At 46.8% G+C, this 18,702-nt stretch overlaps 1 protein-coding gene across 1 annotated transcript in view; it reads left to right on the forward strand.

Moving 5' to 3' along the window:
- The window catches only part of LOC106569478 (uncharacterized), a 202,386-nt gene that overhangs the window by 115,798 nt on the left and 67,886 nt on the right, over window positions 1–18,702 (forward strand). The window contains exons 3-4 of the mRNA XM_014140868.3: window positions 15,349–15,643; window positions 17,768–17,887. Coding sequence (XP_013996343.3) covers window positions 15,349–15,643; window positions 17,768–17,887 — 415 coding nt within the window. The remainder of the gene's footprint in view (window positions 1–15,348; window positions 15,644–17,767; window positions 17,888–18,702) is intronic.

Here is an 18,702-nt window from a genome sequence, read left to right on the forward strand (position 1 = left end):
TGACAGTCCCCAACAAAGCGGAAGGTGTATCATCGGAAGCAGAGTATACTCTGTGCATCAATGTTTTACTTGCTGAGACGGCCGCAGTGCTTGCGGAAGTGTCCGAAGGGCAAGAGAAGTTCATCTCAACTATCGTATTGCACGACTGCAAGGAGGAGGGAAGTTGCTTATTCACAGACACAGCTGGCTCGAAATCATGAAAATAATGGTCAATCAGGTTGGCTGATGGAATGTGTTGAGATGTCGTACTATCTCCGTGGATCAGATTCTGTACCAAGAGGTTTCTAAACGTCTTTTTCCCAAGGGGTGCTTTCGACAGATACCCCTCGTGAAGGACTGCGTTGCAGCTAGCGTTAGGGGGAGACAGTGTGGTCAGTGGAGAAGGCACTGTGGCCTGTGACCATACCTGGTTGGTTTTCCAATCCATCAATGGAAGTAACCGATCCATCAAGTCTGCTCCAAGTAGCAGGGTTACAGTTTCGAGGCTGGTAACATACACAGGGTGAACGAGCGATACGTCCTGGAAGTGTAGTTTCAGCATGACTCTCAATGTGAGAGGCGAGGTAGTCTGAGTGACCCCTCGAAGTTTAGTGTCGCATCGTTCCACTTTTAACCAGTTGGCTTCAAAGCCCTTTTGAGATCATCAAACAATGTTTGAGAGATGAGTGATATTGTCGCACCCGAATCAATTAGCGCATGACAAGCTAAGCAGTCCTCCAGGACTGTTTCCAGGTATGGCCGTTTAGATTCGTGGTTAGTGGACATATTCCCCACAAAGTGGAGTGGTCGTTCGCAACGACGTGATGTGCCATGTCTGTTCAAGATGGAAGCAGATTGACTTTTCCGATTTTGAGTGGGCTTGGCTTTAACGAAGCGTTTGACCTTTTTCTTCGCAACTTTTGTATCAGAGTCTATAGACAGAGCCCGGGGGCTTGTTTCTTGATCAAGCGGGCCCTGGATAGGGTCTTGAATGAGAGCGGGAGAAATTTGAACTTTAACGTCCTTGCCATGGGTGTTAATTTCTGCGGACCTGGTGTCCGGTAATTCCCCGTCTAGTCCTTGTGACTTATCTTTTACCCTTTTCTCAAATTGTTCTCGCTTAAGTTCTTCCCGTAGTGGGACTTCTGGAGAACATTGGTCTACGTTTTGATCGTCCTTCAACCCTTTGTTACCCTTGTGCTCTGACACTTTTTGTGGGTTGGGTGCAGGAACGTAGCGAACGGGTCGATTGTAGCGGTAGTCGATGTTGATGGCTACGTACTTTACAGTTATTTCGACCGCGGAGGTTATTGGAACCATGGTTTCGTGGTAGAAACTGTTGTTGTGCGTCATCTCTCGACGCTCCAATACCTGATAATGCACCCTCTAACTGGAGTGAGTGCTCCTGGTCAAACTTCAAAACCGAGTGGTCAGGGATCTTAGCATTGTGAACTTTTGATGCCTCAAAAGCTGTGCTTGCAAGCTCTCTGAGTTGTAAGATAGGCAAGCCAACGTGGGCGGCAGGGCCCAAGTAGGTAATGAAGGTGGGATACATGTTCGACAGAAACATTTGTTTGAATGGTAACAGCTCTTCCATTCCTGTTTCAGTGAGTAGGCCAAAGTAAGCTGAACGAAGCCTATGATAGAAAGCTTGTGGGTGTTCGTTCCGAGCTTGTTTGACGGTGTTAGCCAGTGAGCTATCGTGTTTGCGAGTCGCAGAACCACTGAATTCTAATTTCAAAGCTGTGGCAAGTTTAGCGTAGTCATTTAGCACGTGTTGCTGTTGTAGACGAATGAACCTCGTCACGTGTCTATTCGACGTTCGCTTCAACAGGTAAACCCTGTCAGAACCCGTAGCGTTCGGGTAGCCATCCAACGCGTCCTCTATGTCAGCTAGGAACGTCTCAGTATCGTTTGGCTGACCTGGAACGGGGTCAAAGGTGGGGAAATTCTTGACGAGTTTGTCAAGGTATTCCGCGCCAAGCGGGCGGAGAGGGTTGGCTTCATCCTGTGGAGAAATTGGGGCCGAAAGGCCAAGAGAAGAAGCCAAGCCTTGTTGTTGTTGGCCAAGAGGCGCCATATTACTCAGTGCCGAAGGGCCAAGAGGAGAAGACTGAGGGACACATGAGGGAGGCAAGGTCTGAAACCTATTGTCTTCACTCCTGTGAGTACAGGGCTCTGGTTGCTTGGATGGGTAGTCGCGCTGTAGAGCGTGACCATTCTGGATTTCCTCCAGATGGTACCTAATGGTGGAATTCTGCTGCATTGCAGAGTCCACTTGAGCGCTTAGGGTACCGATTTTGGACACGTGAGTGTCACACCTGCTCCTTTCGGTCTCAAACTTATCTGTCATGGTTTGCAGATAGAGGTACTTGAGTACGGAGCGAGAGATTCAGTGATGAGATTTCCTCTGCTTGCTTAGAAATCAATATTTCCAACCTCATCACCTGAGTTCTCTCATCATTCATTTGGTCAGCGACTTCAATAAGTTCTGCTGATTTATCATCCAACTTTGTCACTGTGTTCATTAACTGATCGTCTTTGGTCTGCAGCGCTTTGAGGAGAACCGTGTTATTTTGAGTAACATTCAACAAAACAGCATGCATGTTGTCAAGTTGAGCGCTCCTGTTTGTAGATAACTCTTCAGATTTATCTAGTTTGGCGTGGACATCATCGTATTTAGTTTTGGCTAAATCGAGTTGTTCCTGTAGCATATGATTTTGTTCCTGTAGAAAACGATTTTGTTGAAGAGCTTGTGCTTGTTCATCGTCGTACGTTTTTGCAATTACATTTAATTGTTCAGTTTTCGAACGCAGTTCCATAGCTAGCAGAATTTGTCCCTTGTCTGCATTGGTCATTGGTTTCCCGGTTCTCTCCACCTGTCCCTTTATGTCTACCGTTACCTGCTCGTGCTTCAGCTGTGCACTGCGGTATTGGACAGATGGCAATCTCGGATGGCAAGACATCAGAGCTAGACTGGAGAGAACCTTTACGAGGCCTGCGCCCGATGGTTGATTTTGGAAAACATTGTTGTCTGCTTTTCCACTAATGGCATAATTAGGGTTGTTATCGCTGCTGAGGTCAGAGATCAATCCATTTACGGGTGGAGGTTCACTAATTAGCGGGCGAGTGGGGACCACCCCCTCTGATAGCTTGCACATTATTAGAACATTTGAAAGGAAAAAATGTTTTTCCTAATTTTCCAAAATTTGGTTTTGGAATGTGGGGAGCTGCAAAGACGATTTTAATCTATTTATAGACGTTAATGAACCATCAGTACTGTACAGTACTGTGGAAGTTGGACGTGAATGAATTTTCAAAAGCAAATTGAATTAATCAATGCCAATGATTAGTCCTACCTGGGTAGGCTATCTGGGTATTAAACTTGAATTACCTGAGAGGTTGCTTCATCCAGGTTAATATGCAAAGTTTAAGTTGTCTCATTTAATTGGAAGAACCTAGAAAGGTATGTTCGACAATTTAACTTATTAAATTGAATGAGACGATAATCCATACAATCTCCATTGATTGGATATCATAAGTGTAAACCGTAGGTCAAATGTTGGGACCCTTCACCACTAGGGTACGCTCCTCCCTGGGGCTGAAGCCACATGGGATTCACTCCCGTGAGTAATGGGTTTTACTGAATGTGCTTTGCTAAAGCAGATTTTACTGATTAAACTATTTATGATAAATCAAACCCGTATAGGCTATCTGGGAATTAACTTTCAATTAACCTGAGAGCATTGCTTCATCTAAGTTAAGTTTGTAAAAAGTTAATCATGTCTCATTATAGACGCCCAATCAATTTTGGATATTATTTAAAAGATCCACTTGAAAAGGTAAATCTGGCAATTTCACTTGTTAGTTAAATTGAATGAGACGTCATATCCAGTCAATTGCGATTGTCTGGATATTTTACCGTGATCCACGTTTGGATTTCCCCTAGAGATGTACTGGCAATTCTTCACCACCAGGGTATAGAATGCTGGAATTAAACGGAAATACAAAGGTCGGACTTCCGTCGCGCCAGCGGAGGAATTTTAAACGTGGTACGGAGAGGGTAAAATGTTACCTCTGTTAGCTTGCAGTAATGCTAAGCTCTTCCTAACTTTGTTCAGGAGTATCACTTCCAAGCACCAAAATAGGGTCCTTTCACTTTGGAAAGGGTGGGTTTTCTAGTGACGTCTCACCTTAACCCCATTCAGCATATTCTGCTAGCGTTTATGCTGACCGGAGCGACACGGTACTTAAATACAGATACGCATACAGTCTGCCCACACTGTCTTAGTGCGGTAGGCAAATTATTCGGCTCGGTTACCGGACAGTTAACTTCTAATTTCTAACCTTACTCTAGAAGTTAATATTGACCGACAGAAATAGTACCGTTTGGCCTAACGGACTAAATCTGGAATTTATCCCTCACTGCTATCGACATAAGACCGGAGCCACTCTAAATAGCTTCTCCCAATGGAAAATACACAATCACTTTGTTTAGATAGCAGGCTGTTTGTACAATTCTGTTTGCACAATTGATATATAGAATTTCACAGCAAAGTCCAATTCTATCTTAGATTCCTCGCACGGGGGCTCCATAAATGTCGTGTCTTTGGGGTACCATTAAACTGAAGACATGTTTATCAATTAACTCCCTGTAATTATTATCACGCGATCAAACTGATTCATCATTTAATTGTAATTAACTAGGAGATCGGGGCACCAAGGAAAATATTCAGATTACAAAGTTATTGTCACGGTTATCGTCGGTGAAGGAGGACCAAAATGCAGCAGGACTGTGTTTGTTCATTTTGAACATTTATTAAATCAAAATGAACACCAAAAACAACAAACAAGAGAACGAACGATCCACAGACAGTCTGGCAAGGCATAAGGCTAAATACAGAACAATCTCCCACAAATACAAGACAAAACACACCCAACTAATATAGGACTTCCAATCAAAGGCAACACCAAACAGCTGCCTTCAATTGGAAGTCCACCCCAATTAACTCAACATAGAAACACACTCACTAGACTACACATAGAAATACATAAACATAGATCATAACTCAAAACCCGGAAATAATCAATCAAACGCCCTCCTAACTAACACACCACCCTGAACCACATAAAACAAATACCCTCTGCCACGTCCTGACCGAACTACAATAACAATTAACCCTTTTACTGGCCAGGACGTGACAGGTATAATTTTCCTAATATAACTTTCCTATATTATAACATTCTATATTATATTCTATTATAGTATAGGCCGATTATCTTCTGGTTTAAATGGTGTATTTTACCTCGCGTCCAGTCTCATTCCAAACGTCGTAAATTGTTGTATCTGCATGAACCCAGTCTTTACTAAGAGTCATCCATACATCAATTGTCTTAAAATCATTTATTTACTAAACTAAGTAATTCACATAAAGTATACAAACAGTAATTATCATCACAAAGAATTGGTAGAGTCAATGTGCCCTAGTGGCTAACAGCGCATGGCTGGTGTCTTGTAGAACAATGGGTCATAAAATGTTCAGCTGAGGAGGTACACAGAGTTCATTAATATTAACAATTGACAATTGAATGCTCACTCATTCGGGAACAATTGCAATCAATATATATTTACGCTCAGTGTGTCGTCGGGATCCTTGTTGGAGCGTCGTTCTGTTGGAGAGTTTTGTCCGCGTTCTCTCTCTCTCTCTCTCTCTCTCTCTCTCTCTCTCAGTTAGAATGGATCTTTCAAAGCGACATTCATTAATGTCGTTATAGAATGGATGTTTCGTTGGTCTTCGCGTTCAATGATATCATTTACTTAGCTGCAGACTAATAATTAATATCAAAGACTTGTTCTTATTCTGTCGGTATCGATAGTCTAAAAGTTAACCACGTGGTATAGTTCACTTTCAGTAGAGTACTTGGATGGTCAAACCTATTGGCCAACTCGCAATGGAGTGGAGGCCGGGTCTCGAGAAATGTAAATCAGGGTGGGTTTGATAGTGACATAGAACAGCTCGTCACATGACGCCTGGTCCTGTCTGTGTCCCTGGGGGCGTGCCGATGACTGAGTTAAGCTTGGTACAAAAATGCAATTCTATCACATTAACATCAGTACATAGCATCTCAATGTATTACAAATAGCTTTATCCTTATTAATACATTTTATACAACCATGTGGATGCAAGTCTCATCGCTGAGGCTATTATATAAACCGTTTTATGGTAATATGGCTATATTGTCTCTTCTGAGTATCACAAAATTGTACCAAGCGGACCAGTTCGTAGCTGGATTCTTCACCAGTCTTCCATACCTTCTCCAGAACACAAATGTCGCTTGGCTCCCCAATTCTGTGAGTTGGAAGAATTTCCTGTGTCTCTCTATGGGCCATGTGGCCAGAGACTCTCCTGGAATTTTACAACCCCCTCACACAGGGCCTGGGTGGGGGGAGGTAGGTTGGGGGATGGTGCAAGGGGGGAGGGGGTCAACTGTCCTCCCTGTACTCAAAGAGGCCAACGTCATGACACAGAACAATGCATACATGCTCTAACCAGAATAGAAAGAGGAGTGGGAGGCCCCGGTGCACAACTGTGCAAGAGGACAAGTACTTTAAGTGTTTAGTTTGAGAAACAGACACCTCACAAGTCCTCAACTGGCAGCTTCATAAACAGTACCCACAAAGCACCAGTCTCAATGTCAACAGTGAAGAGGCGACTTCTAGGCAGAGTTGCAAAGAAAAGCCATGTCTCAGACTGACCAATATAAAGAAAAGATTAAGATGGGCAAAAGAACACTGACACTGGACAGAGGAACTCTACCTAGAAGGCAGCATCCCGGAGTCAGCTCTTCACTGTTGACGTTGAGACTGGTGTTTTGCAAAACTGTATGAATATATCATGACACAAGGCGAGACCCAGATGCAGACACAGGAGGCAGATGGTTGGAGTCTTATAATTTTTATTAATAAATCCAATGGGGTAGGCAAGAGAATGGTCATGGACAGTCAAAAATGTCAAAACCAGATCAGAGTCCAGGAGGTAAAGTATTGCAGACAGGCTTGTGGTCAAGGCAGGCAGAATGGTCAGGCAGGCGGGTACAAAATCCAGAGAACAGGGGCAAGGGTCAAAACCGGGAGGACTAGAAAAAGGAGTATGGGAAAAACACGCTGGTTGACTTGACTTAAACATACAAGACCAGCTGGCACAGAGAGACAGCAAACACAGGGATAAATACACTGGGGAAAATAAGTGACACCTGGAGGGGGTGGAGACAATCACAGGAACAGATGAAACAGATCAGGGCATGACATTACACCCCCCCCCCCGGGACGCCTCCTGGTGTCCTACAGGGCACATACCTGGCTGACCGGGGTGTCGGCAGTGGAAATCGGCGATGAGGGCCGGGTCCAAGATGTCTTTCACAGGGACCCAGCACCTGGCAATAATCCTCCCAGTCAACCAGGTACTGGAAACCCCTGCCCCATGGTCCAACCTTCTGGAGGTGTCTCACCGCATACGCTGGCTGGTCATCAATAACCAGGGGGGTGGGATGGGCCTGGAGACAGAAGACAAAGGACAGTGAGACACAGGCTTAATCCTAGACACATGGAAGGTAGGGTGTCTACGGGGGGTACGGGGTAACACAAGATGGACAGCAGTGGAACTCAGGACTCTGGAGATGGGGAAAAAGACCAATGAACCGGGGAGGCAGCTTGCGGACAAACATCTGGGCCGAGGATACGCTGACCTCCTGCTCTTGTTCTGGGAAGAGTGGAGGCTGATACCCCATGGAAAGGGGAGAGTCCTGTGGCAGAACTGGAAAGAGTGTTCCGGGCACACTCCACCCAGACCAGTTGACCACTCCAGGTAGTGGGGTTGGTTGAGACCAGGCACCTGAAGGTGGTCTCCAGGTTTTGGTTGGCTTGCTCTGACTGACCGTTAGTTTGGGGATGGAATATGGATGACAGGCTGGCTGACAACCCAATAAGGGTGCAGAATGCCTTCCAGAACTCAGACGAGAACTGAGGACCCTGATCAGAGACCATGTCTTCCGGGAGTCCATGGATCCGGAAGACATGCTGCACCATAAGCTGGGCTGTCTCCTTGGCAGAAGGTAGTTTGGGGAGAGGGATGAAATGGGTGGCCTTGGAGAACCGATCGACTACCGTCAGAATGACAGTGTTGCCATCAGACGGAGGGAGCCCAGTGACAAAGTCTAGAGATGTATGAGACCAGAGACGATGAGGGACCGGTAGTGACTGAAGGAGGCCAGAAGGAGCTTGCCGTGGAGTCTTGTTCTGAGCACACACTGTGCATGCGGCGACGAAGGCAGAGATGTCAGGAACCATTGTGGGCCACCAGAAATGTTGTCGGAGGAAGGCTAGTGTACGACGGGACCCTGGATGACAGGTCAGTCTGGAGGAATGAGCCCATTCCAGGACCCGGGACCGGACTGGATTAGGGACAAACAGTCGGTTAGCCAGGCCCCCTTCAGATCCAGGCTGGGAACATTGTGCCTTGCGGAACAGGTTCTCAATACCCCAATCCACAGTGGCAGCAAGGCATGAGGTAGGGAGAATGCTTTCAGAGGTCGAGGGTGTGGCAGAGGAACTGTATAGGCGGGGGAGGGTGTCAGGCTTCACATTCTTTGATCCTGGGCGGTAGGAGATGGTGAAGTTAAATCTGGTGAACAGGAGGGCCCACCGGGCCTGCCTGGAGTTGAAGCGCTTGGCTGTACGGAGATATTCCAGGTTTTTATGGTCAGTCCAGACGAGGAATGGCTGTTCTGCTCCTTCCAGCCAGTGCCTCCACTCTTCCAATGCCATCTTCACCGCCAGGAGTTCTCGGTTGCCAACATCGTAGTTCCTTTCAGCAGGATTAAGACGATGGGACTGGAAGGCACAGGGATGAAGCTTCTGGTCCTGGGCAGATTGCTGGGACAGAATGGCCCCACTCCAACATCCAAAGCATCCACTTCCACCACAAATTGACGCGAGGGGTCCGGATGGATGAGGATGGGTGCTGTTGTGAACCGATGCTTCAGGTCCACAATGGTTCAGGTCCACAAAGGCTGTGTCGACAGCTGGAGACCATTTGAACGGTACCTTGGGAGAGGTGAGTCCCGCCAGGGTGCTGTAGTCCCGAATTAAACGGCTGTAGAAGTTTGCAAAACCAAGAAGGGAAGTGGCATGTGCCTTACTGAACACTTCCAGGAGGTTATGGTATTCTGTGGGGATAGCAGAGACATCCACAGTCTTGCTAACATCCTGGGGAAGACGACTTGAGGAAGGCTGTGCTGCTTAAAGGCAGTGGGAATGGCAAAATGGGCTCCAATCCAGGATGGAGCTTGTGGTCCAATCAATCATCAGATTGTGCTTTTGAAGCCAGGAAAATCCCAAATTCAACCGGAACATGGGGAGATGCAATGAGGAGGAACTGTATTGTCTCACTATGTTTACAAGAAACCCATAATTGAATGGGCCCAGTACTACGGGTGACTTCCCCTGTAAAGCAGCCGTCCAGTGCCCTAGCATCCATGGGCACTGAGAGAGAGGCTGAGTGGGAATACCAAGCTCCGAAGCTATCGTGGCATCCATAAAACTTTCATCAGCCCCAGAGTCAATGAGCACTCGGAGAGACTGAGATTGGTCTCCCCACAGGACAAGAGCAAAAAGGGGTGTGCAGTCGATGGAACTCCCAATCTGAACTCCCAGGCCGCCTTTCTCCCAGAATCCGGAGACTCAAATACCTTTCTCACTTCTGCCATGAATTCCTCCAGATGACCACAAATGGCAGATTGTTGCTCCCAAACTGCCGTAGCCCAGGAGAGCGCCCTTCCCAACATTAGCATAATAATGTACGCTGTCTTCGATCTGTCTGAAGGAAACAAAGATGGCTGTAGCAAGCACTGAGAAAAAGAAATCCGCCAGGTACCAGGATTTCCCGAATACCCCTCTGGAGGAGGGACGCAGGGTTCTCGGGGAGCCGGGATAGGCTGTACAAACTTACCACAGAAAATTACTGAGTGATTGGAGTTTTTCAGAGGTAGCAGGCAGCCTCTGAGCTAACACCCTGATATTCTCCATAATAGCCTTTAACCCATGGTCGTGGCATTCCGTCAAGAACCTGAGCCCTTCCAAAAGGCCCTGTACCAACTCCTCATGTCTCCTAATGGTGGCTCCCTGCAGGGAGACAGCGTGGCGGAGCTGGTCCAAGTCTGCTGGGTCTGGCATGGCCAGTTCGTACTATCATGACACAAGGCGAGACCCAGATGCAGACACAGGAGGCAGATGGTTGGAGTCTTAAAATGTTTATTAATCCAAAGGGGTCCAAAGGGGAAAATAAGCGACACCTGGAGGGGGTGGAGACAATCACAGGAACAGGTGAATCAGATCAGGACATGACAGAATAAGGCTTGAAATTACTTAGGTTCTTTCTAAATATACCAGAATCAAATTGTAAACGACTAACTATAAGATTTCACCTTCCTTATAACTAACTGTAAAATACATATTTGTATGTTTGGTGTGCATATTTTCTACAGGTCTCTCTTGATCAAAAAAGGTCTGTCCCTGTCACGTCTACACCCGCTCCCCCTCTCCGGCACTTAACATTGCCGGTTTACTAATCACTGGCTCTGTCTACCATCATTACGTACACATGGCACAATTGTTACACGCACCTGCGCCTCATTATGAGACTCACCTGTACTCCATCACTTCACTGATCACCTCCCCCCCATATCTGTCTCTCCCTTTGGTTCATTCCCCAGGCAGTATTGACTATGTGTTTCATGTCCAGACGCTACTCTTGTCTTGTATTCCATGTTCACTATATTATTAAACTCACCACCTGCACCTGCTTCTCGACTCCCAGCATTTACATTACAGCATACTGCCTCAACAAATGGAAGCAGCAGGAAATCAGGACAACTCCCAGAGTGTTGATGAACAGGGATACCTACTTCGTCAACACCACAACAAGCTGGCGCAACTAGGGAATGCTATTGAAGAGGTTCTTTGCAGTCTTCAACATCTCGAACATACCCGAGAGGCGTTGCCTTCAACTAGCGGAGGATACTCTGCCACCAGTCGACCCAGTGAGCCAGCACACCAGTTTATTCAGCAGTCCGCCCAGGTCAGCGAAGCCCGTTTGTCCCTCCTGTAAAAATATGACGGAACACCATCTAAATGCTGTGGCTTCCTACTCCAGTGTTCCCTCTATTTTGCGCACCAGATGGGAGCCCCCACCACCGAGAGGTCCAAGGTTGCCACAGTAATTTCTCTGATGACTGGACGGGCGTTAGAGTGGGCTACGGCCGTATGGGAGAGAGGAGAGGAGGAGCTGGCTTTGTATGAGAGGTTAATGGCTTGGTTCAGAGGTTTCTTTGATCATCAACCGGAGGGCAGAGGGGGGGTGAGAGCCTACTACAACTACGGCAGGATGACCAGACCACTGCCAAATACGCGCTCACCTTCCGGACAGTAGCACCATCTGCTATTCCGAAGAGGACTGCGCAAGGAGGTCCAGACTGAACTGGCATGTCAAGACAACAACCTCTCCTTGGACGCACTCATCGCGATGGCCATCCGTTTGGATAACCTAATTTGGGAGCGTCTGTACCCACATCGCTTCTCTTCCTCCCTCAGTGAACACTCTGTATCAGAGCCTGAACCTATGAAGGTAGGGGTCACACGCCTCCCCGCGGAGGAACTACTTTCCCGCTCCCTCTCGAGTTGTAGCCCCTGTGGTCTGGGACGTAGATGTGGACATTCGCCAGGCTCTGGAGAGGGAACCGGCACCCACTACCTGTCCTCCTGAGCGCATCTACGTTCCCACGGGAATAAGCGAGAGGCTGTTGACCTGGGCACACACAGCTGTTGTCGCTGGACATCCTGGGATCACCCGAACAATCTCTCTCTGAAAAGTAATGGTGGCCCACCTTGGCGCAGGACGTTATTCGCTACGCCAACTCCTGTGTGCCCAAACTAAGTCCACCCGGCACGCTCCAACAGGGAAACTCCTTCCCCATTCCTGTGCCTCAGCGTCCCTGGTCTTATCTATCCATTGATTTTGTCACTGATCTCGCATCCGCTGATGGTTTCACCACCACTTTGGTGGTTGTGGATAGATTCTCGGAATCCTGTTGTTTTATCACTCTCTCTGGTCTCCCTACTGCTCCCCAGGTTACTGAGGCACTGTTCCAGTAGGTCTTCCGGCATAATTGCCTTCTGGAGGACATCATCTCTGACTGTGGCCCCCAATTCACAACACGAGAATGGAGAGCCTTCATGGAGAAGCTCAGGGTCACGGTCAGCCTCACTTCCGGGTATAGGCCTCAGTCCAACGGGCAGGTGGGAGCACACCGGTCACAACTTGTGGACATGTTTACGTGCTGCTGTGCGGTTTGTTGCTAACGTTACTTTGCTACCTCCCAACTTTAGGGTTTTAACTTTTTAATTACTGTTTCATATTTGTATTTTTCCCTCGCTCAACTTTTTTCATTCAACTTTTTTACCCCGGACGCTTTATCTGGACATGGTTCTTCACGACCTCCACCAGCCGAAGCTAAGTAGTAACATTAACATTATGCCTTCTAACTGCAGTCGCTGTACTCATAATATACAGGAGAACGATTGGCTTATGGCGATGATAGCTGTGCTGCAAGCCCAGCTTCAGACGCAATCGTTAGGCAAGGGTCATTTAAGTGTAGGAAAGGATGAAACAGCGTCTGTGCCACCAGTAAGTACAGATAAACATCCCTTTTTCAGGACCCTGTCTTTCAAAGATAATTCATAAAAATCCACATATCTTCATTGTAAAGGCTTTAAACACTGTTTCCCATGCATGTTCAATGAACCATCAACAATTAATGAACATGCACCTGTGGAATGGTCGCTAGGACACTAACAGCTTACAGAGGGTAGGCAATTAAGATCACGGTTATGAAAACTTAGGACACTAAAGAGGCCTTTCTACTTACTCTGAAAAACACCAAAAGAAAGATGCCCAGGGTCCCTGCTCATCTGCTTGAACGTGCCTTAGGCATGCTGCAAGGAGGCTTGAGGACTGCAGATGTGGCCAGGGCAATAAATTGCAATGTCCGTACTGTGAGACGCCTAAGACAGAGCTACAGGGAGACAGGACGGACAGCTGATTGTCCTCACAGTGGCAGACCACGTGTAACAACACCTGCACAGGATCGGTACATTCGAACATCACACCTGCGGGACAGGTACAGGATGGCAACAACAACTGCCTGAGTTACACCAGGAATGCACAATCCCTCCATCAGTGCTCAGACTGTCCGCAATAGGCTGAGAGAGGCTGGACTGAGGGCTTGTAGGCCTGTTGTAAGGCAGGTCCTCACCAGACATCACTGGTAACAACGTCGCCTATGGGCACAAACCCACCGTCGCTGGACCAGACAGGATTGGCAAAAAGTGCTCTTCACTGACGAGTCGTGGTTTTGTCTCACCAGGGGTGATGGTCAGATTCGCATTTATCGTTGAAGGAATGAGTGTTACACCGAGGCCTGTACTCAGAAGCGGGATTGATTTAGAGGTGGAGGGTCCATCATGGTCTGGGGCGGTGTGTCACAGCATCATCGGATGCTCATTGCAGGCAATCTCAACGCAGTGCATTAAAGGGAAGACTTCCTCCTCCCTCATGTGCTACTCTTCCTGCAGGCTCATCCTGACATGACCCTCCAGCATGACAATGCCACCAGCCAACCTGCTCGTTCTGTGCATGATTTCCTGCAAGACAGGAATGTTAGTGTTCTGTCATGGCCAGCGAAGAGCCCGGATCTCAATCCCATTGAGCACGTCTGGGACCTGTTGAATCGGAGGGTGAGGGCTAGGGCCATTCCCCCCAGAAATGTCCGGGAACTTGCAGGTGCCTTGGTGGAAGAGTGGGGTAACATGTCACAGCAAGAACGGGCAAATCTGGTGCAGTCCATGAGGAGGAGATGCACTCAGTACTTAATGCAGCTGGTGGCCACACCAGATACTGTCTGTTACTTTTAATTTTGACCCCCCTTTGTTCAGGGACACGTTATTCCATTTCTGTTAGTCACATGTCTGTGGAACTTGTTCAGTTTATGTCTCAGTTGTTGAATCTTGTTATGTTCATACAAATATTTACACGTTAAGTTTGCTGAAAATAAACGCAGTTGACAGTGACAGGATGTTTCTTTTTTTGCTGAGTTTATGTATAAACATAATGCATACAGAATTGTTTAGCTCAACTCAGCAGACACTCAGAGTGTAAACTTATAAAAAGGTTATATTTAGGTGCAAACACACATCCATGTGAATCGTTTACTCACTGGGAGGGGGCATACATCTATTTTTCCCAATGAAATGGGGATCTGTAAAACTAATGAATATTTTGATTCAGAGTATCCTTTTTCATTTCATTTAGCGAATGAGCTTAGCTGTTGCCATGCAACAATGCTTTCAAGCGGCCCCCACTCGCACTTTTCTTCTGAATTCACAATGTCACACTCTCTTGGAGTGGGGCTAATTTTGCACTCTTTTGTCAGGGTTCCTATTCCGTCCACGTTTGAGCTGTAATGAGAATGAATGCTGATGTGCGGAGCACATCCCCTGAGCAGGGCCATGGAGATGGAGATGGGGAGGCGGATCCTTCTTCTACTATCTTGCTCCGCTTGAGAGACCCCTAGCCACCAGCCAGCCAGCCAGCCAGGGCTAAGCCAGCCAGCAGCAGTCAGGATCAAGACTGCATGCACCCATGCCTTCCTTAATACACTCTCAGTAGTTGGGAAATAATTGATTAGGCCTCAACTTACTACGTGTTAAATTTCGACTTTCATTAATCGTTGCAGCAGTAGGGAACTGTATTTCACAGATTGATGAGAATAGCAGGCCTAGTTAAACTGGTGCATTACTATGGATATTGAGATTATGATGATCCTAGTTCAGGGCCATTGCCCCATAGATGGATCTGGAAAGATCAGAGGGTGTTGGTTTGTATGTGTTTCAGTGTTCTTGTTCTTCTATAATCACAGTGTATAATCACTTTGTATAATCACAGTGTATAATCACAGTGTATAATCACAGCGTATAACCACAGTGTAGAATCACTGTGTACAATCACTGTGTAGATTCACTGTGTAGAATCATAGTGTAGAATCACAGTGTATAATCACTCTGTATAATCACTGTGTATAATCACTGTATAATCACTATGTATAATCACTGTGTATAATCACTGTGTATAATCACTGTGTATAATCCCTTTTATTTCTCTTTGATTCATTCTCTTTTATTTTATAAATTATAGCTCTTCCTCTATATTTCTCCTTCTCTCTCCCTCTCTCTTTTTTTTTGCTCTCACTCTCTCTCAGCTGCACACTGACATGGACAGAGGTGATGGACGCACCAAGTACTTGCTGCGTGGTGAGGGGGCGGGGTCGGTGTTTGTGATTGACGAGAAGACAGGCAACATCCATGTCACCAAGCCCCTGGATCGTGAGGAGAAGGACGAGTACCGCCTCATCGCCACAGCAACCGACCGGCAGACCGACCGGGCCCTGGAGCCATCATCCACGTTCATCATCAGAGTACAGGACATCAACGACAACCCCCCTCTGTTTGAGGAAGGGCCCTACAGCGCCACCGTGCCTGAGATGGCCAACATAGGTACTGAAGCCGAGGAGCCGTTGTCTGTTTTATCTGCTGTTTTATCAGCAACTGTCTGCTTCCATTTTCTTAATACCATCATCCATTTTGATGTGGACCTGCTTTCCAAAGCTCGGTCCCAGATTGAGTTGTTCAGTCAATCATGGTTTCAATATTTACCCGGGATGAAATATTTACCTAGGTACTTTTCAAAATGCACGTTGGGTTGCTGTGAGACTAGTAGATAGCGGAGCAATGAAAGTCTTATTAAAGAGCTGTTACATAAAACTGGTCATATCTTCCACCATCAATGCTACAGTGGTAATAAGATAATGATAGTAGTCACAATAACACACAGTCAGCCTGTCGAAGAGATTGGTTGAGATGTCTTTCATCATCTCACTTTCACTATGATTTCTTCCCTTGATTGCTCTAAACAACTTGTGTGATGTGAATTTCATCCCCACGGTTAGTTTTAAGTCGATACTAGGATATGATTTCTATAGCTACTATAGCCTTACAGTATTTCACATGGAAAGAAATCACTATGGTGTTCACCCAGGGTATGAACGTCTCAGGGCCAGGCAGTGTGAATAGAATTCTGCTCCATTCACTGGTAATACATCTGTCTGAATGTATGATCACTCCAAATTATGACTGTGCTATATCACCACGGCAGACTGTAAATCAATAGATTTATCTCTCTTGTGTTTGTTGCGTCAACCCTAGTCAACCTTGTTTGATCTGTCTATCTGATCAATATTTTACTGCCGCATGCATCAAAACATTTGCTTCTCTCACTCTCTCCCTTTCTCTCTCCATCTTCCATGTGCCTTGTTTTTTTTACACATATTTAACTTATTTTTTGTTGGGACAAAACTATCTCCATACTTTCATTTGTTTGAATGGGTTACCTTCAGACAAGTCCCATGACACATGCGGGGGCCATAGAGAAAAACGGAGAACACCGTTGTTCGAGAGAGTCTCCCCTTTCTATCGTGGGGTCATATTAGTTACAACAACAAAAAACGCTACAGATGATTTTCGGGATGTTTCATGGTCTGACAAACACAGCTGTAGCTTGGCCACCTTCCATCGCAGTTGCGGAAGGCCAACATCACCGGATGTGGTGGATTGAGATGCAGCCCATGCAAAAAACTGATATCTCTAGCTGAAACTGATGGATTTTGATGGAGATTTTTATATTATGTTACTTAGACTGATGCACGGGTGCATCACTATGACCTTTTAACTACCTGTGATAGATCAGTAATCAGACCCAGTCTCACTCGTCTCTCCCTCCCTCCTCCCTCTCTCCCTCCCTTGCTCTCTCTCCCGGTGACACTGTTGGGGCTTTGATGTCAGAAAACAGCAACAGCTGCTCCCACAAATCCCCTCTTCCCTCAGAGCTTGTCAGCCCAGTGCCCCATGGGAAACATAGTTCTTCTCTCCAAACGATAGATATATATATATATATATATATATATATATATATATATATATATATTTTTTTTTTTGCTACAATTTCAATATCACACATAAAGTTGACGGTCTTTGATTTATTTGGTGGGAAAAAGTGTCCATATCTGTCAGGAGAGGCAGGGATTCATGACATGAGGGAGTCAGGGGGAGACAAGGGGGGCGACCGACAGACGGAGAGATTGAGAGGGAGCCAAAGGGGATTGTGACAGAAATGAAGAGAAATGAAGTGAGACAGACAGAATGGAGAGAGAAAGAAGGTGTACAGCAGGGGAGAAGGAAAGTGAATAAAATATTTGTCACACTGCTGCCGAAAGAGAGAGAGGGGTGAGAGAGAGAGAGAGAGGTGAGAGAAAGAGAGAGAGAGAGAGAGATGAGAGAAAGAGAGAGAGAGAGAGAAAGAGAGAGGTGGGGGTTGTCAGCTAGCCAGTCAATCAGTCAGTCAGTCAGCCAGTGTGTATTTGGCTCTCTGGCAGTGCTGAGTTAATGTACTGCTGTGTCCAGTCTGTGTGTGTGTGTGTGTGTGTGTGTGTGTGTGTGTGTGTGTGTGTGTGTGTGTGTGTGTGTGTGTGTGTGTGTGTGTGTGTGTGTGTGTGTGTGTGTGTGTGTGTGTATGTGGTATGCTGTTTTATTAACACTCCTCTGCTCTCTCCCCTCCTCCCTCAGGTACTTCTATAATCCAGGTGACAGCGACAGATGCTGATGACCCAACCTATGGGAACAGTGCCAGGCTAGTGTACACACTTGTGCAGGGACAGCAGTTCTTCTCTGTGGATCCACAGACAGGTGAGTGCCTCTTGTTCTCCACTTAGTGGCCATGCACTCCCTCCCTGCCTCTCTGCTCCCTCCCTCCCCTCCTCCCTCTCTACCTCTCTGCTCCTCCCTCCCTCTCTACTCCCTCCCTCCCTCCCTCCCTCTCTACTTCCTTCCTCCCTTCTTCTCCCTTCCTCCCTCTCTACTTCCTCCATCCCTCCCTCCCTCTCTCCCTGCTCCCTCCCACCCTCCCTCCGCCTTCCCTCTCTGCTCCCTCTCCAGCCAACCATTTTCTTCCTTTACAAGTCTCTTTGCAGTGTGTATCCCCACAGCTCTTTATTTCTCTCCCTTCTCTATCCCTATCCCTCCTTCAATCTCTCTCTTAGTCCCTCACAATGTCTGTCAGGCTTGCCCATTCCTCTCTATCTACCCCCTCCCCATATCCCCTTCTCTCACCTCCCTCCCATTCGCCCCACGTCTCGTTTCCCCTATTCCCTCTCTCGGTGTCCCCTCCTGCTCCTTCTCAGTTAATCCAGTTCAAGCTGGCAGAAATGTATTCAGACTGCCAGAGTCTATGTGCATCCAACAAACTGCAGCAACCGCCTTAAATTATATTTTTTGAAGGCGGAAAAACAAAAAGATGTCTGCTCAAAGGGAGATGTCAGGAAAGGTTTGGGAGAGATTAAAAAGGCTCAAAGGACCTGTCTCTTCACTAAAATCTACTGTGTGTTTTGGGGGGCTTTGGTGTCAACCCAGGCAGATGGGAAAGTCTTCTGCACACTGCCTGAGAGGAAACCGTGGGCATTTCAAACATCACATTTTGTCCTCTGTTGCCTCACTAGGTGATT

The sequence above is a fragment of the Salmo salar genome, chromosome 14 (assembly GCF_965601325.2).
Source record: "Salmo salar chromosome 14, fSalSal1, whole genome shotgun sequence".
Taxonomy (NCBI): Eukaryota; Metazoa; Chordata; class Actinopteri; order Salmoniformes; family Salmonidae; genus Salmo; species Salmo salar.